Source organism: Glycine soja, chromosome 7, assembly GCF_004193775.1.
Source record: "Glycine soja cultivar W05 chromosome 7, ASM419377v2, whole genome shotgun sequence".
Taxonomy (NCBI): domain Eukaryota; kingdom Viridiplantae; phylum Streptophyta; class Magnoliopsida; order Fabales; family Fabaceae; genus Glycine; species Glycine soja.
In genome coordinates this window covers 43,611,033-43,628,998 of record NC_041008.1, presented here as the reverse complement: position 1 = coordinate 43,628,998, position 17,966 = coordinate 43,611,033, and the positions used below count along the sequence as shown (strand labels likewise).

The 17,966-nt window shown below is 34.2% G+C and overlaps 1 protein-coding gene and 1 long non-coding RNA gene across 2 annotated transcripts; one reads left to right on the top strand and one right to left on the bottom strand.

Moving 5' to 3' along the window:
• The first annotated feature begins 2,751 nt into the window (after nucleotides 1–2,751).
• On the top strand, nucleotides 2,752–3,550 carry LOC114417772. The gene is made up of 2 exons (XR_003667912.1): nucleotides 2,752–2,869; nucleotides 3,132–3,550. It is a non-coding gene; the product is annotated as an uncharacterized LOC114417772 (long non-coding RNA).
• Nucleotides 3,551–17,314: 13,764 nt separating this feature from the next.
• On the bottom strand, nucleotides 17,315–17,966 carry LOC114420728. Its single transcript, XM_028386545.1, has 2 exons — nucleotides 17,595–17,966; nucleotides 17,315–17,482 (listed from the first exon to the last, which is right to left on the bottom strand). The coding sequence occupies exons 1-2, from the start codon at nucleotides 17,964–17,966 to the stop codon at nucleotides 17,315–17,317; spliced, it is 540 nt and encodes a 179-aa protein (XP_028242346.1).

The window sequence follows — 17,966 nt, the reverse complement described above, 5'->3', positions numbered from 1 at the left end:
TAAGGTGACTCACTGGTTAGCTTGGTCGGAGCTTTGGTTCAACATTAAATATAATGGCTTCACTACACATACACCCTTCAAGGTGATGCAACCAACATTAATCATTTAACATTTGTATCTATCAACAAGAACTATATTTGCAAAAACAAAATTAAGAACAAGGTTAGGGTGAGCCTATGCTTTTGTCCATGCTTCAAGCTAAAAGAGAGCATTTACATGACTCAACCAATTGACACAAACAATCTAACTTCACCCTTACCATCATCTCTACAACTATTCTCACTTTATAGAAATCCATTGCAACCATTTTTTTGTTAGTACTACATTAAAAACCACAAATTATATTGCAAAATATTTCCTCTCAAATCTTCTCTAGACAACAACATAAATTTAAATATAAAATTCATTAGCAAGCTTATGGAGGTGCTTTTAGAAGGAAATACCCACCTTCGATCCGTCTCAGTTCATCAATGACTAATTTATTGTTAATTCAAAAACTAATAAAGTGGAAGCAAAAGGATTAGAACAACATGAAATTATGGACTTTTAACTTGTGGTTGTTTGCAAAAATTGACAGAGGAGAATAAACATTAATTACCTCAATTTGACTCTGAAGGAATCTAATGTACCCAATAGCTTCTAATAAGATAGAAGTTGTGTCAGTCTGCAAAAGTGAAAAAAAAATTACCACACACTACAGTCATATTCCCAGTCATCCTTTCTCTTTTATGTAATGTTAAACAGAGAGCGTATTATTTTAATTTCTCTAAAAAATTGTGTGAAAGAAAGAGGGCATGCATGGGAAAGATGAATTATATGAAGAAAAAAATGAAGAATCACCAAAGTCAGACTACAAATAATATGTGTGGCTAACAAAAAAACTCAATGAAAAGGGTAAAAACAAAGAACAAGACTCGTCTTGTAATTGTCGGTTAGCTACGACAAATGAGTTATGTTTCTGATACGCTTCCTCGAATTTGCGGATGAATTTCTTGAACATGGCCCTTGCCTCCACTGCTGTTGGATTTTTCGACAATGATGAAACCACTTCTCCCCACACCAAAATACGAACACTCTCAAAATCTAAGAAATCCCAAACCAACCCCCCCCCCCCCAAAAAAAAAAAACGCAAAACACAAAACCCTAAGAAATAAAAAACAAAAAAAAGGATATTTTTGTTATCTCACAAAAAATAAACGAAAGAACCCAAAAGAGTAACTCACCCTCACGGAAACCCCATTTTTTTCAATAAAAATAAAAAAAGAATAGGTGAAGAGGAATTATAATCTTAGGGCGAAAGCGCGAACCTGAAACATTTGTGTTAGGATAATAGCCCCTGCGAATCTTCTTCAATGTGATGGTCTCGTTGGAGATGTGGTCGCGACCCTTGTAAACAACACCATATGTTCCTTCGCCTATGTTCGCAACCTTCTAATAGTGCAAAAATTCACAAAACGCACACATACGCAAAATAGAAGGAAAGAATGGAAACTCATAATTGAAAGTGAAGTTTTGTCACGCAGTGCGTTTTACTAACCTCAATCCATGGAAGCTTGGGATCTTAACTTTGTGGTCCTTGAGCGGCCCTGAGCTGGTGACTAAGGCAAAGAGCCAAAGGAAGCGCGAGAGAGAGGAGGGAGAAATGAAAGGGATTTCAAAGTACACGAGACAGTGGCAATTCTATAATTAGGGGAACAAAAACAACGACATTTTTACATATAAAACTGTCATCGTTTTCGTTCTCCCTAATTACATCATAGTACATTCTAAGGCGGTTCCGAAAAACCATCTTAGAATGTGTGTCATAAAAAAAATTCATTCTCCTTAATTACAAAATTATCACTGGGTGACATTCTAAGACGGTTACCTATAACTGTCTTAGAATGTGTGTTGTAAAAAAGTAATTTTTTTAGTAGTGGTGTCTCGGTACTAGTGAGGGCAAGGAACCGGAGATGACCAATGAGAAAACAGTCTTTAACAATGCATCTCTTGATGAAGTACGTTGTTCCATCACGGAGGGGACAAGCAAGGTGAACTCATGCTGGGTGAGGTCCGAGGAGAAGGTTCGGTGGTGGCTCATCGGAGTCAACGAAGAACAAAACCACCACACAATGATGACGAACGTTTGTGATGACTACCAACATGAAGTGCAATACCTAAATTGCTTTTTTTCTTTTTCTAATTGCATTTTTTTATTAAAACTAAATGGGTGATAATTTTAAATAAACAAAAAAATCTAGATCAGTAATCTAATAAACGGTTAAGATGATTGCATCCAATTTCAAATTATATCCATAATGTTCATAAATATTCATTTTTGATTTAATTTTTTTATAATTTAATCCATTTTGGCATTTAATCTAAAAATGTTTATTTATTTTTTACTTTCATCAAGATTATTAAAACATTTTTCTATAATAAAATCACTAACATTTGTTTCCATACCTAGAATTATTGCTTTCATTATAATTTCTGTCCTCTACAAAAAAACGTTCTCTTAACTCTAAAGCGCAAGCTGTAATTTAGAGGAGCCTTTTCCTGGAAGCTTTCCTTTCATTAGATTATCTGTTAAATAAATAAAAATAATTGTAATCTCTAGCACCCTCAGAACGGTGTAAAATTTTGCACAAATCTAACTTCCATATTTAAATGCACAGCGAGTTTCTAATTTAGATTTTGAAATGCAAATGTATTTGGCTAAAATGGTTGTGAATTGAATTTTTACTTATTTTTAAAATAGTTTTCACCACATTTTATAAACAATCAAAATAGGTTTAAGGTTTATAGTGCTCGTTTTACTTCTCTCCCTACTCCACGATATGTTCCGCTCCCCCATCCTTACCTCCCCGCTGCTCTCTGTCTCCCTCTGGTACGGTGGTCACTGCCATTGTTGGGTTTCCAAGTTCTGTTGGTGGTGCCCTTGTATCAAACAATTGGCATGTTATAGATTCTTTCCATTATTTTTCATTATGATAATGATACTGATATGCACTCACTAGTTTTTATGTGATTTATCTTCAAAGTTTTTTTTATCTACCCCTTGCATATTTATCTACCTTTAAAGGAAAATTTTCAGCATATTTATCTACCTCTTGCATATTTCATTTTGATAATGATATCCACTGATGCAGGATTTTCAGCATATAAATGACAATTTGTTAAGTGCTGGAACATGTTTCTGCATGTGCAGTTTTATGTAAACAAGATCGAATTTGAAGGCTGAAGAAGGATAGTTGGATACTTGATAACAAATGAGTATGGGCTCTTTAGGAAGACTCTCAGTGGCTATGCATTTAGGGAGGCCAGCAAATACGAATTTGTGGGCAAGCATATGCATAAGCAGAGTGTGGTGGACATGGCCTAATCTACAATTTGTGAAGACTTAGTCATTTGAATTGTGATTGTGAATTAGGTGCATTTAAAAGTAATATGTAACATTTGATACCTCATCAATTGAGATCTTTTGGAATGTGAGGTGGCAAGCTTTTTAATGTGTATTCATGGAGGCTAATTAGCAACAAATGATTCATATGCTGAGAAGTTACACTGATATAAGGCAATTTTGGTGTTATTTTGTATTGTAGCATTGGTGTTGATTGGCATCATTGGTACTGAAAATTATGCAGAAAATTAGAACATGCTCTTTGTTTTCTGTTTTACTTTTGATCTCTTTACATACACATGCATTCATAGATTGATAAGTGACTCTTATATTACTCAAATAGTTAATAAAAAAATATAATTAATAAAATATTTATAAATTTATTTACTTTTTATTAAAATAGAATTTTCTATATACTTTATACTGTACCCAACATATATTTATAAATATTTATTAATCTTTTTAATCGTATTTTTAAACATATATTAAGTTTTAACATATTTTAATTTGCAATAATTTTTAAAAAACTGAAACTGGAAATTCAAATTTAAAACTAAAAAAAAAGGAATCGCTTCTAACGGGGCCTAAGAAATTTTGATTATAGATTTTACTTTTGAGCAGTCAGTACAACAAGGTCTCTTCAGTTCTATCATATCTATTCCTCTTTATTGATATGGAAAAGAAAAACCTAAACCAATTGTTCAGAAGTCAAAATTGTTTTCTATAATATTTAGATGTTACTAGTAACTAAAGGCTACATTCTTATGGACAGCACCGGAAGAAACTGGTTTATCAAAAATCAACCACAAATTCTAAGAACATTTGAAAAAAAACTCAAGAAAAAGTGGGAAAAGAAGAAAAATATGTACATAAGAGAGCTTGGAACAAAGAAGAAAAGGCCAAAAGCTCTGAACGAATGGTCACTTATCTGTTATGCAAGGGATTAGGACCTGTGTAGATTTTTCTTTTCTCTTCACCAAAAACTGCTTCACTACCACCTTCACCTGAATTCTGTCTAAAACCTTGTTTGGCTTCTGGAAAAGAACTAGGCTTTGGCATAGACCCACTTTCAAAGTTTTGAAATTTTGCTGACTCATTAGTAGTAACAGTAGTAGTAGAAGAGAAACTTTGTAATTGTAACAGCAATAGAACCAACAATAGGACAAAGAAACAAGCCAAACTCATCAGCCTCATTTTGGTCTCAAAGCACAGATCTTGAATAATGGATGATAAACAGTAACATTCTCAAAAGTGAATAGAGAACAAAAGTCAAACGAGCTTCTCTTTAGGATCTGATTCAAAAGGGGTAACTAAACAAAACCTGAAAGAGAAAGAAAGGCAACAGAAAGATCTGATGCAGCTTCCTTTTTTCCCCCGTTTTGTCACACTTTTCATTCAATGGTTGTGTTTGTGTGGGGATTTGTCTGTTTTTTAATTGAATGTGGTGTGACCTTGATATCTGAGCTCTGAAAATGAGGATGGTCAATGTGAGGTGTGAGTCAATAATATATGCATAGGGGTTGGTGCTTTGAGGCAGATAAAATGTGGTGCAGACTTTGTAGTTTGGATGCAGATTTCAGAGCCCCTTTTTTACTTGGGAAACAACTATGGACCAGAGAAAGAGATAGAGAGAGGGGAGAAGGAGGAAGAGGGATCTTCCTTACATCTACTGGGAGCACGGGTGATATATGCTGCTATACAAGTTCACTCATGTGCATACATATATTTAATACCTTGAGAGAAATTAAAGAGTGAGCTCTTGAGTAATTATTGTGTGTATCTAACGTCAAAATGATCATGTAAATTATGCTGCACTTTCATTCATAGTATCTGAAATCATAATTCTACACAGAATGAAAATTTTGTGTTCTCTTTACACTTCTTGTAAAGTGTCCATTTACTTAACATAAAGACAGAAAAAAAAGGACTGGAAAAAGAAAGTTAAGACATACTCTTTTTCAAAGGGTAAGGTGACTGTATGAGAAAATGAAGTAAAATGTTTAGACAAAATTATATACTTGGAACTTTTAGTTAAAAAACAAAAGGGAAACAAAGAAAGAAAGACGACTCAACAAGTATTTTATGTTGTGATTACAACAGCGGTATAAAGATATTGCTCCTATTTTGGTTTGTTTTTCACAGGCTTATATATCTTTGACTATATACTGCACATATATGGGTATGGAAGTTATAAACATTGAGCAAAAGTAAATTGTAATTTTAACACACTTGAATTTATTTTTGTTATTGCAGCACACATTTCAATTTAATTTATTTCTTCAACCTGGTTAGAGATAATTCATCTTTATTTATAAGATTAAAATTTTCAAAATACGAGTTGACTACATATAGTTCACTTTTATTTGAATGGTGTTTTCCTGTGTCTTAGCTCCACAGGTTTTGATCTGTATAGAGAGAGTATAACTTGTGAGGTGGAATCCCCAAAATTCCAAGGCAATTAGATTTTTAGTATCAACGTACAAGAAAAGAAAGGCAACTGGGTTCGTCTACATACGACCATAAAGTGCAAATTTCAAAGAGATTGTGCAGAGCAGAGGTTGGTCATCAACTGCTAAACAGGGTTTTAGGTTCTATAGTAGTTGTGATCATGGATGACATCAAGTAATGCTAATGTTAATGTCAGCTGTTATAATTTCATACGAGTAAATCAGTGATTACACTTTACTTTAGGTGCATGTAACTCTAATGAGATGTATGAAAAGAGAAAATAAGACAATATCTAACATTAATTTCAATAATTAACTTATTTTGTAAATTTAAGTTACTTTAAATTGACTATCATGAATGCACTTTTACTTTCTCATTTTACACATCTCTTTATTTCAGGCAAGTTAAATCTATATATAAAGTAGTCCTATTCTAGCATAGAAGCGTAGCGTTTGCCTCCAAGTGACAAGAATACTGTACATTTATCAAACAAAATATAGTGTTTTTTCTGTCGGGTATAAAGTTTAACTGGAGAAGGAAAATGAATTTGGTCAAAACAGGTGGGGTTTGGCAAATGGGCCATGCAAATGTGGACAATGAAGGCATGGCTCTTTTCCTAACAAAGAATTATGTTGTCTTCATTCACTTTACATATGTGAAAAAGCTCGTGACTTTAGGTTATGGAAAGTTTTTTATTTTGTGCCAATCTCATGGAAGGGCCCCTTAAGATTAATAACCTTTAAAAATTGGTAATAAATTGAAAAATCTACTCTTATAGATCACATGATTTTCCCTAGATTAAATATTTGCAATGTGGTGACGGGCCCTTTTAGATAACATATTTGCAATGTGGATACATTATTTTTATATATAACAAGTATCTTCATTTACCAATAGTTTCATGGATGTATGTAATCATTCATTAGAAAAATGTGAACAACTGAACTTAATTACTGGCCAGAATGACTTTTTTTCCACTATTTTTGTTAGCGTAGTAATAAGCTAGTGCAGCATAAGTAACAAAGTATTCCTCTGCCATTGCATAATTAATTAATTGTATTTAGGTTAAATTACTGTAGACATTCTCGAATTATTTGGAAATTTTTTATTATTAGTCTTTGAATTATTATTTTAATTAAGATTTTTTGAACTTTTATTTGTTTTTTTAATTAGATCATTTTGTCTATTTGTCGTTAGAGAGGTGAGAATACTTGCAGGAGAAATCAGAATACTCATTGCAAAAAACATGTAGTGCATGTGTGTGTTGGATATGCATTTCTAAATTAATTTTGAATCATCGTGATATGGAAAAATTGGTTTTAAATAAATGTGAATGAGTTGTAACATGATTTTTGCTTGGATAACAAATATTCAAAAATTGATTTTAAATAAATGTGAATGAGTTGTAACATGATTTTTGTTTGGATAAAAAATATTAAAAAATTAATTTTGACACACAAAATTATTTAGAAACTTGTAATCAAAATTGATTTTGGGTATGCGTTCGATCTTTGCTATTCATCAAGACAATAGGATTAAGGGTATAGTTAGAACACATTTTGGGACTCAAGTTTAAGGTGATGGAGAAGTTACTTTTAATTGCTTATTGAGTCCAAAATTTAGAATCATGTTTCCAATACAAATCCAAACATTTTGATTAATGCAAAAATCATGTTTGACCCATGACAGACTCAAGTTTAGAGCTTTAAATGCACATGAAACCCACCCGTAGAATTGATAATACTGAATTCAAAAATAGCCTACATAGACATGAAAAAGAATAGTGAGAAAGTCTAGAGAAATATTGTATTTGTATTTGTTTTTTTATAGCATTTGTATTTGTATTTTTTATTATTAAGTCTGTATGGTTAATTTTTCATTAGCAAAATTAACAGCAAAACAACGAAAGTGTGAAAGAATGACCCAATTAAAAAACAAATAGAAGTTCAAATATTCAATTAAAAAAATTCAATGACTAATAAAAAATTGTCATAATTTAAGAACCTATAGAATGATTTAACCTTATATTTATAATTTTATATACAACTAGCACAAATGATAAGTTCATCATTAACTATGAAGCTATCATTTGTGGTTTATTTTAGCTGGGGAAAAAACATTCAGCAAAAAACATTCAGCAAAAGAAAGCACAAATGATAGGTTCTTAGTCCTGTATCAAAAACAAATGATAGGTTCACAGATGCCTTAAATTGCAAATTACTTCTCCCATAAAAAAAACAATGTTAAAATTGTTTTTGTAGTGGTGTGATTTTATTTTTGAATATATCAAAAAGAGAATAATTAAGTGCAAGTGCAATCAAATTCTTTTTGTAATATCAAGGTTTTTAAGGACTTCACAGTTCACATACTACAATATTTAAAACCTAGATTGGTTATGGTATACGTGTAATGTACATACAAGGTCTATAGTGATACTTTAAGTACCTAAGGAGAAAAGTAGGTTTCAAGCTTGTGTCATTGTGTGATTATGTCCTATATTGCTTCCTGACACTACATCCATCCTGTTGTATATAATGCAATCTTGAGATAGAAAACAAAATATCCATAACATGTGAATTGAAACACCCAAAGTGTCATCACGTACTTGTGTTTCCATTCAATGTTTACCGTGCATGCATGTTATGTACAATAGATTATCTGTAATTATACGTATAACACTCACAAAACTTAATTATGGCATATTTGGGTCATTATAAAAGGAAAAATCTTCATCAATATTCATCATGATGAGGGAGACCCACCACCATCAAAGTTGAGGTTGTGAAGGGAGATAGGCGATCATTTTCTGAGGGTGTTAATCAGCTTTGAACCTTTGACCGTGAACAAGCAAGATATAAAGGAAACCAGAAAATTCCTGAGTACATAAGGGCTATCATCAATGCAAGGAAATAAATTGTTGCACAAGCAAATAAAATTAATCAATGTCTCTCTTTCTGACTTTGTTGTTTGCTGTTAGATTCCCTTCTTTACCGGTCAAAGTGGTGGCTTCAATGCTTCTACTTGAAAGTTGTAGAAGTTTAGAAGTTTAGGGGTATATATATAGAGGAAAATATGATGTGAGATGAGTGTTTTATTATAAGAGATGAGAAGATTAAATAACAACACTTAGATTAAAATAGAAGATCCAGATTTAAACTACATGGGCATTTAATATTGGCTCTCTCACACGCAATATTTTTCTCACTCTTAGGATTCTCAATTCTTTGGTTTTCACTCCATTCCTCCAATAAGGCTCAAGAAACTAAAATATTAAATTTAAAAAATATAAAACTAAAATTAAAATATATACTACCACGTATGTTTTAGAATAAATAATCAATATAAACATAATATCATATTATATTCAAAATATTTTATTATTAATAATATATAATTTAAACATATAAATATAAAATTAATCTAAGGTTATAGTTAAATTGTTGTGCACTAGTCTCTTTCCTTTCTTTGGATTGGTTTTGTCTATTGATGTGTTAACTAGTTTTTGTTAAATCCTTAAGACAATAAAACCTTTCACAAATACATCTAAAATTGAACCATTTGAACAAAGTCTTTTCAAACAAAACAATTTCCTTTTAAATAGAACTCTTAATTGTGTAATAACTTTTTGTAGAACTGCTTGCATTTCTGTTCTGAGTTCAGAATAGTTCTTCATTTCATTCTTCATTCTAAACTGGTTCATTCATAACTTATATAAGAAATAACTTTACTTTGAAAAAAGAACTCAAAATTTGTGAAAGCATAATTCAACCCTCCTTTCTTGTGAAATATTTGTCACTTCAAGAACCCCACCAAATCTTTACACTCCATAACTAAACTAGCAAAATAACTCATTATCTGAGCTTACATGTCTCTAGGCTTGCACCAACCTTTGATAGTCCAACTCATAGAGGATGTTTGGAAAAGAAAGATGAGTGGCTAGAAAAATAAACACTTCTTAAATAATTCATTTATTATATTATAAAAATTCTAGGTCCACTTATGATATTAATTGGCTCATATTACCAAAAGAAAAATGGGTGTTGCTAGGTGCACCTAGCAGTATTGCTGGTGCACCCAACAATTTTTAAAAATGGCAACTCTGCCCCTGGCTGTTTTTTCTTTAAATTGGCACTGGTTTGCATTTTCTTTTACATTTGAAGCTGTGTTTTTTCCACTGTGGTCCAGTTGCTATTGTTGGGGGTTGTTTTTGCAAGTGTTGACAGAGGTAGCGGTTTGGTGAAGGTGAAACTCGTAGCGGTGGTGTTTTTTCTCGGCGGAGTTACACATTTTCTGGCTTTTCTGGGTAACTGGTAGTAGATCTGTAAATAACTTCATACAGAAGAAGTTCTTCCATAAGCTTTTTACGGAAGAACTTCCGTAATTGGAAAATGCTTGTTACGAAAGAATGACTTCCGTAAAAAACTTACGAAAGAACTTCTTCCATAAGCTTTTTACAGAAGAAGGTTCTTTCGTAAGCTTCTTACAGAAGTTCTTCCGTAACAAGCTTACGGAAGACTTTCTTCCGTAAGAAGGTTAGCTTAAATTTTTTTTAGTTTTTGTTTTAAATTTGTGAAAAAATAAATATTTATGAATATTATTAATATTTAAAATTATTGTATTTAATATTTTTTTAATTAGGTATAATATTAAATAATTTAGGTATAATAATTGTTTTTTGTTGTAGTAGTAAAATGTTTTATTAGTTGTTAGTTATAGTTTTATATATTTTAAGTGTTAATTTGGGTGCAAAATTTGTATTTGTTTGAAGCATTTTTTTTGTGAAATTAGATGTTTCGTAAAATTTATTATTATTGTGTTTTTGTAGTACTTATTGGGTAATTTGTTGTAGAAATTTAAAATTAGTTAGTTATTACAAATTTAATATATGATAAGTCAAAATTGAAATTATTTAGGTCCAAAATTTGTATTTAGTTTAAGTCAATTATTTAGTTTTAAATTTTGAATGTAATTGTATTAGTTGTTAATATGTATGTAGTTATTATTTAGTCTATTTTTAGTTTTGCTAATATGGTAATTCGTATGTAGTTATAAATTTTGAATGTACTTGCTAATGATGTATAATTTATTTATTTGTCGTTAAGATGGACAAAAATCAATGGACGTATGACAATACGATGTCTCAAGAAGTTGATATGGATTACAAAAATGAACAAGAATGTGGTGTGAATGTACTGCATGTTGATTGTTCGCATGCTTTTAATACTTCTCAGGTAGTGATGTTCATATAGGTTGAGTCATTTGGTTGAATGTATGTTTTGTATAAAAATTAATATGTCGGGGTTGCGTTGTAAGTCTTTGGTACTTGAGATGATGTTTTGTTGTGGGCTCGATCGGCTGCCCATGAAAACGGATTTGTTGCAATCATTATGGGGTCTGACACACATACTGGTAGTAGAGGCAGAACTTCATTTGTGTTAATTGGTTGTGAAAGGAGCGGTCAGTATAAGCATAGGAAGAAAGAATTTGTTAGAAGAGACACTGGGAGTAGGAAATGTGGTTGTCCCTTCAAGCTTCGTGGGAAACCAGTGCATGGAGGGAAATGTTGGATGGTGAAGTTGATCTGTGGGATTCACAATCATGAATTGGCCAAGTCCTTAGTTGGACATCCATACATTGGGCGATTGACTAAGGATGAGAAGAATATTATTGCTGATATGACAAAGTCGATGGTGAAACCAACATCCTGTTAACGTTGAAAGAGCACAATGTCAACAATTGCACCACAATCAAACAAATTTACAATGCAAGAAGTGCATATCATTCTTCCATTAAAGGAAGTGATACTGAAATGCAACATCTAATGAAGCTTCTTGAATGTGATCAATACATTCATTGGCATAAATTAAAGGATGAAGTTGTGGTAGGTGATCTGCTTTGGTGTCACCCAGATGCAGTAAAGTTATGCAATGCATGTCATTTGGTGTTTTTCATAGACAGTACCTACAAAACAAATAGGTACAAACTCCCACTACTTGACTTTGTTGGGATGACACCAATGAGGATGACATTCTCTGCAGGGTTTGCATATCTGGAGGGTGAACGTGTTAATAATGTCGTATGGGCTTTGGAATGGTTTCGAGGTCTATTTTTAAGACATGATCACCTTCCTGTAGTTATTGTTACTAACAGAGACCTAGCATCGATGAATGTAGTGAAAACTGTATTCCCCAAGTGTACAAACTTGTTGTGCAGGTTTCACATCGACAAGAACGTCAAGGCCAAATGCGAATCTTTAATCGGTCAAAAAAATGCCTGAGTGTATGTCATGGATAACTGGGGTACTTTGGTTGATTGTCCTTCTGAACAGGAGTTCCCTGAGTGTCTTCAGAAGTTTCAAATGGCTTGTTCACCTTGGCCAATGTTCGTTGACTATGCTAACGAAACATGGATTATCACACACAAGGAAAAATTTATTACAGCCTGGACGAATAAGATCATGCACCTAGGCAACACAACAACAAGCAGGTATTAAAATTTTTCATTTTTTATAGTAATGTTTATTAATTCATGGAATTTAATTGATGTATATGTTTACTGTTTTTTGTCTATTTCAAATGAAGGGTTGAATCTGCTCATTGGGCTTTAAAAAGAGTGTTACATAATAGCCTTGGAGACCTGTGTAGTGTTTGGGATGCCATGAACAACATGATCATGTTGCAGCACACCCAAATTAAAGCATCCTTTGAAACAAGTACACATGTGGTTGGACATGCATTTAAAAAAATCTTATACAAGAGGCTTCTTGGAATGGTTTCAAGGTACGCTTTAAATGAGATTGCTGCTGAGTTTGAGCGTGTACATTATGCTGGCAACAATCCCTCTTCTTGTGGTTGTGTGATGAGAAGCACGCACGGTCTTCCTTGTGCATATGAGCTATCTAGGTATGTTGTTGGCAGCATCCCACTCAATTCAATCCATATGTTTTGGAGGAGACTTAGTTTTTCAGACCAAGGGTTGTGTGAGGCCAAAGTCACCATCAAGGAAGAGATCGAGACCATATCTAAAAGATTTGAGAAACTTGATGCTGGTGGTAAAGTTACTCTCAAGAGTAACCTTCGAGAAATTGCATACCCTGATCAAAACTCTATGTGTCCTCCTCCGTCAAAGGTCAACACTAAAGGTGCACCGAAGAAATCGATGAACAAAAGCCAAAGATCCACAAAACGTGATCCGTCTTATTGGGAGTATGTTGATGCTTTTCATTCTGTTCAGAGCAGCAACTCTTTAGTGAAACGTAGTGCATCATCTTCTGACCCGCCAAAGCCACCGAAGCCAACAAGGATCATCCCTATGTTGGATCAATTTGAGCCATTTATACAGGGTTTCATTCATTACATTGTGGATGTGAAAGCGGACGGTAACTATGGATATCAGTCCATTGCCGGTTTATTAGGTATGGGCGAAGATTCTTGGTCGTTGGTGCACAACGAATTTATTAAAGAACTTGGCAAATGGTCATATGACTACATCAACCTCTTCGGTGGCATAGAGAGATTTGAAGAATTAAGGCTGTCCATACTTATTGATGGGTTTTCCAAGGTATGTTGTTCATGTTATTTTTTTTTTTTAAGAACAAACTTTAAATAACTTACATGTGTATGTTTGTTTAATTTAGGTTAGTGTCGACAAGTGGATGGATATAACGGAGATGGGATATGTCATTGCATCAAGGTATAATGTAATCCTTGTATCGTTGTCCCGACAACAAAGCATGACATTTTTTCCTCCTAGAAGTCAACCACCACCAGATTCTTCTATGCACCGCGTGATATGTGTCGATCACGTGTTTGGAAATAATTTTGTTTAGGTACATTGAATATAGTTAGTCTCATTTTTAGATTTATGCAATCATTTCTGTTCATTTGAGTTAATAATGTTTGCTCACGTACAATAGGTTTATTTGAAAGACCGTTGTCCTTTATCGCCTCTCACATTGTTGTGGTCTAGGAATTGTCTGCCTCAGGCAAAGTAGTGGCCAACTCCATATATTAGTAGAATAAAACAGTACAGTAGCTTAAAGGTGTTGAAAAGAGACTATGTCGACCTAAATGAAGACTGAACATGCATCATTGTTATGGACTGTGACACTTGTTTATCTATTTTTATTCATTATGCAATATAATTTGTTGTTAGACATTTATCCTTAATTATTAAGTCATTGTTGCATTAAGAAATAAATTAGTTGGTGCAACTAAAATCAATTATGCATGTATGATACATCATTGTCAGAATTGACAACACATAGTCAAGTACATGCATATTAAAGTTTAAGCATGACACGACATTGAATGACTTGACAACACATTGACAGCTTGACATTACACCACATTGGTCTAGTTGGAAACACAAACACGAAACATCTGCACGCGTCTCTATTTTTTAAAAAAAAAACTGAAGCAGTGTTGTTAAAAATCATCTATATATATGAGACACGACAACACGCTAAAAAATCAGATGTTTTCTCCCAATTCTTACAACAAAGTATGGCATTTTTAGGAGAAACTAGCAGTCAGACGATTGTGAATTCCAGTTTGGGTTTCATTTTTCCAAATGAATCGATGATTCACAACGATAGTGGTGTTTACTTTCAAACTTCCACTCCAGTAGTCATTCGAGTACCAAACACTTGTGATTTTGCAACCCTAAAAACCAGAATACACAATACCCTTCAGCTAACCGACAAACAATTTTTGGATGAAATTTACCACCGACAGCCATTCACGGATACAGGTAACCAAATTCGCTTTCAATGTATGCAATTGAAAAATGAAGACGATGTCAACACAATGTTAATGTGTAATCATCAATTTTCATGTGTTGGTTCGATTGAGTTATTATGCACCACTGGTAGAACACCAGATGGAATATTAAACATACTTGAAGGCACTATGACCCTACTCATGATGCACTTTTGTATTACAACGGGAGGTGGAACATTTCACGCCAAAACAACTTTGTAGGTTACGCGTTCATAGGAAAAAATCCAAAAAAATTTGACATTCCTACAGGATGTACCATTGATGAACTAAAGGATTTGATAAAGCAAGTTACACCTCAAGGGATTCCCCCTCATGGAATTCATGAATCACAAACGGTAAGGCGATTGTTTTTTTGACAACCAGGTCATTTTGAGTATTCAGACAAAGTTATCAAATTTGAAATTATTGAGCTGAAAACTAACGATGACATGTTGAAGGTCTTAGTACAATCTAACTATTGGAAACAATTTGGGCCAATAGAAATTTTAGTTGTTTTTACTAAATAGGTTATGGAAATGGAAGACGACGTGGCTACGTCGCTACAAGATTGAATGCATGTTTTATTTCCGATTTTTTCATGAAAATTTTATTTCTTTCTAGCATATTGAAGTAAATGTAATGTTTGAATTCGATAAGTTGTTCACTAGTTTTTCAACTAAGTTGTTCACTATTTGTTCAGTACCTATTCAATAATTATTTCCACTATTTGTTTTACCCATGATTCAATGCGGAATAGAATGTGTTTTCTAAATATTTACTTAACAAAGTCAATTTCATCTCAAGGATAGTTTAACACTTAACGCGAATTTCATCTGAAGGAACCACAAAAACAGAAATATGAATAAATATGTATTGTACTACAACTGAAACATATGTAAATTTACTAGTTGACAATATTAAATTTTAGCATTCACAAATACATAATAATTACTATAATTCTTTCAAAGTTGCAATGAAACATATGTAATTTTTTATTTTAAATTACTATAATCTTAAATTACTTACAAGTTAGAATAATGCACCTTTTTTTTATTTCTATTGTATAATTTTTTGTTAAATTTTTTATATTTCTTTTCAAGATAATTTGATCATCATATTATTATTTATTAATTTTATCAATTCTAGAAGGTGTGTCATATAGAGTGCACACAAAATAAAATAACGTAACAAATAATTTCAATAAAAGTTATAACCAAAATAATGTAACAAATACAAAAATGTTGTCAAATACAAGACATAAAATGATCTATCAATGATCTGTGCGTCGTCTTCGTCGCGCCCTAACATTTTCATCTGAGCTGTCACCCCTTTAGCAATCCTGAGGCAATCTTCTACGATCTCATGCAACTCTGTGCCTTTAGTGACCATCCTTAGGCTGAGCACACGCTCCAACCTTTCTGCGATCGTTTCACAACCTTCACAACCATCCTATGACATTCATAAAAACACATTTATTACAACATTTAAAATAAACCACAATTTATAAAATAAAACATTAAAGCAACTAATCTCACCACTGCAAGTGCCTATGATGGTCCAACATATGCTCCCACTAGAACCTCTAGGATACCTGGCTCGACGTATTCCTCACACTGTGGGGCAGGTGGATGTTTGGGCTCATCACCTGCCTGTGTGGGTGTGACGAACGGATGAGATATCCGAAAGAACCACTCCATGTAATCTGCTGATACCTGCCCAGACACAACAAAAATCTCACCCCCATCTATTATATGGTCCTCGTAATGCATCCATTTGTCATTGATATCCTCATATGACAAGGAGGCACTAACAGGCGGTGGAGGAATGGTCTGAACGTACCCGAACTGTCGTATCACCCTATCTAGTCGAACTGTGACCACAATAAGACCCCATCTAACCTGGCCCTGGAAGCACAAAATGAGCTCAAACCCCTTAACTCCTCGGTGGTCACCATAGGGCATCCAGTGCACGTCAGTGATCGTCAAAGCATCTAGACATGTTTGGTACGCCGGTGCTCATAATCCCTTGATATAATCCTTCGTCATAAGCCACCGATAGGCACGTGGGGATGTCTCATCGTACGCATCGTCAGTGACACAGTCATGAACACTAGGAAAGTGCACATATATCCAGCACTAGAAACATCAAATGACCATAAGATTAATGTCAAATACACATAAAAAACGTATTTTCATCATAATCCAATTTAACATATTACAAACACAAAATTTACCTATAATAAAGTAATGTACCCAACAAGCTATCGTTTATTGCTCTGAGAAGCTTTATTTAATTGGTCATACATATGCACCAGTGCGGCAGCTCCCCAGGCTTACCTTCCACTCTCACCCAGGCCTGGAAAAGCCTCCAGATGCACTACATGGACATGTGTTGCACTCTTGTTACCGAAAAGAGTGCAACCAACCAAGTGGAGGAGATAAGCATGATCTGGTAGACTCCACCATCGGGCCTCGCATCTACTCAGATAGATATCCCGTACCCATGACAGGCGTACATATGCCCTACATGCCTGTGCAGTCTCAGCTCTAGCCTCTTGACCCGAGACCTCGAGCAACTTCATCAACAATACGACCGCCTCCTCCACAACTAGAGGCTCGAAGCTGTGCAAGGCGCCCGTGATCGGCAGATGGAGGAGTGACGCCGCATCATTCAATGTGATCGTCAACTGTCCCATTAGAAGGTGGAAGCTGTTGGTCTCCCTGTGTCACCTCTCCACAAGTGCAGATATAAGTCCCAGATCGCCGGTTACTACTAAGCGCCCGATCAAAGGGCTTAATCCTGTGGCAGCGACTAGCCCTTCGATCTTAGGTGTTGGCCTCCCAATTTTCTCAACCTTCCTACCGTGGGAGGCCAACTTCATGTCAGGACGTTCCTGAATTGAAGAACACATCATTCCGAATAACAGTATATCAAAAATTTATTATCACAAATAACTCAACAATAACAAATAATTAACAATTAACTTTACTTAAAAATTATAATACATCTCTAGTCCATATGTTGTGTGCAACATGATCAGGAAACGAAGTCAGCACTGATGGGTCACATGGCCCACCTGGGAATCCCTCAGCATCATCAGCAACTGATCCTACAACAACATCATCAGCAACTAAGCCCTCTACACCAGCTGCAGGTACGCCCGTAATCATCAGAGGAACATCCTCAGTCATCTGAGGAACATCCTTAGTCATATCAGCAACCTCCTCAGGAACAGAAACACGTACCTGTTGCCTGCGGACGGATGCGGTAGGCCTACTTCGTCGAGGAACATCATCTGGATGATGCTCATCCAGTCCACCCCAGGCTCTGCCTATACCCCTACCTAATGAACGACGTAAACCTCTCGTTCTAACCAT

Excerpts from the sequence above, each read along its gene's own strand:
- LOC114420728 (XM_028386545.1), bottom strand. The coding sequence starts at position 17,966 with ATGGTTAGAACGAGAGGTTTACGTCGTTCATTAGGTAGGGGTATAGGC. Across the intron at positions 17,483-17,594 it reads ACAACATATGGACTAGAGAT|GAACGTCCTGACATGAAGTT; the intron begins GTATTATAATTT and ends TCTTCAATTCAG.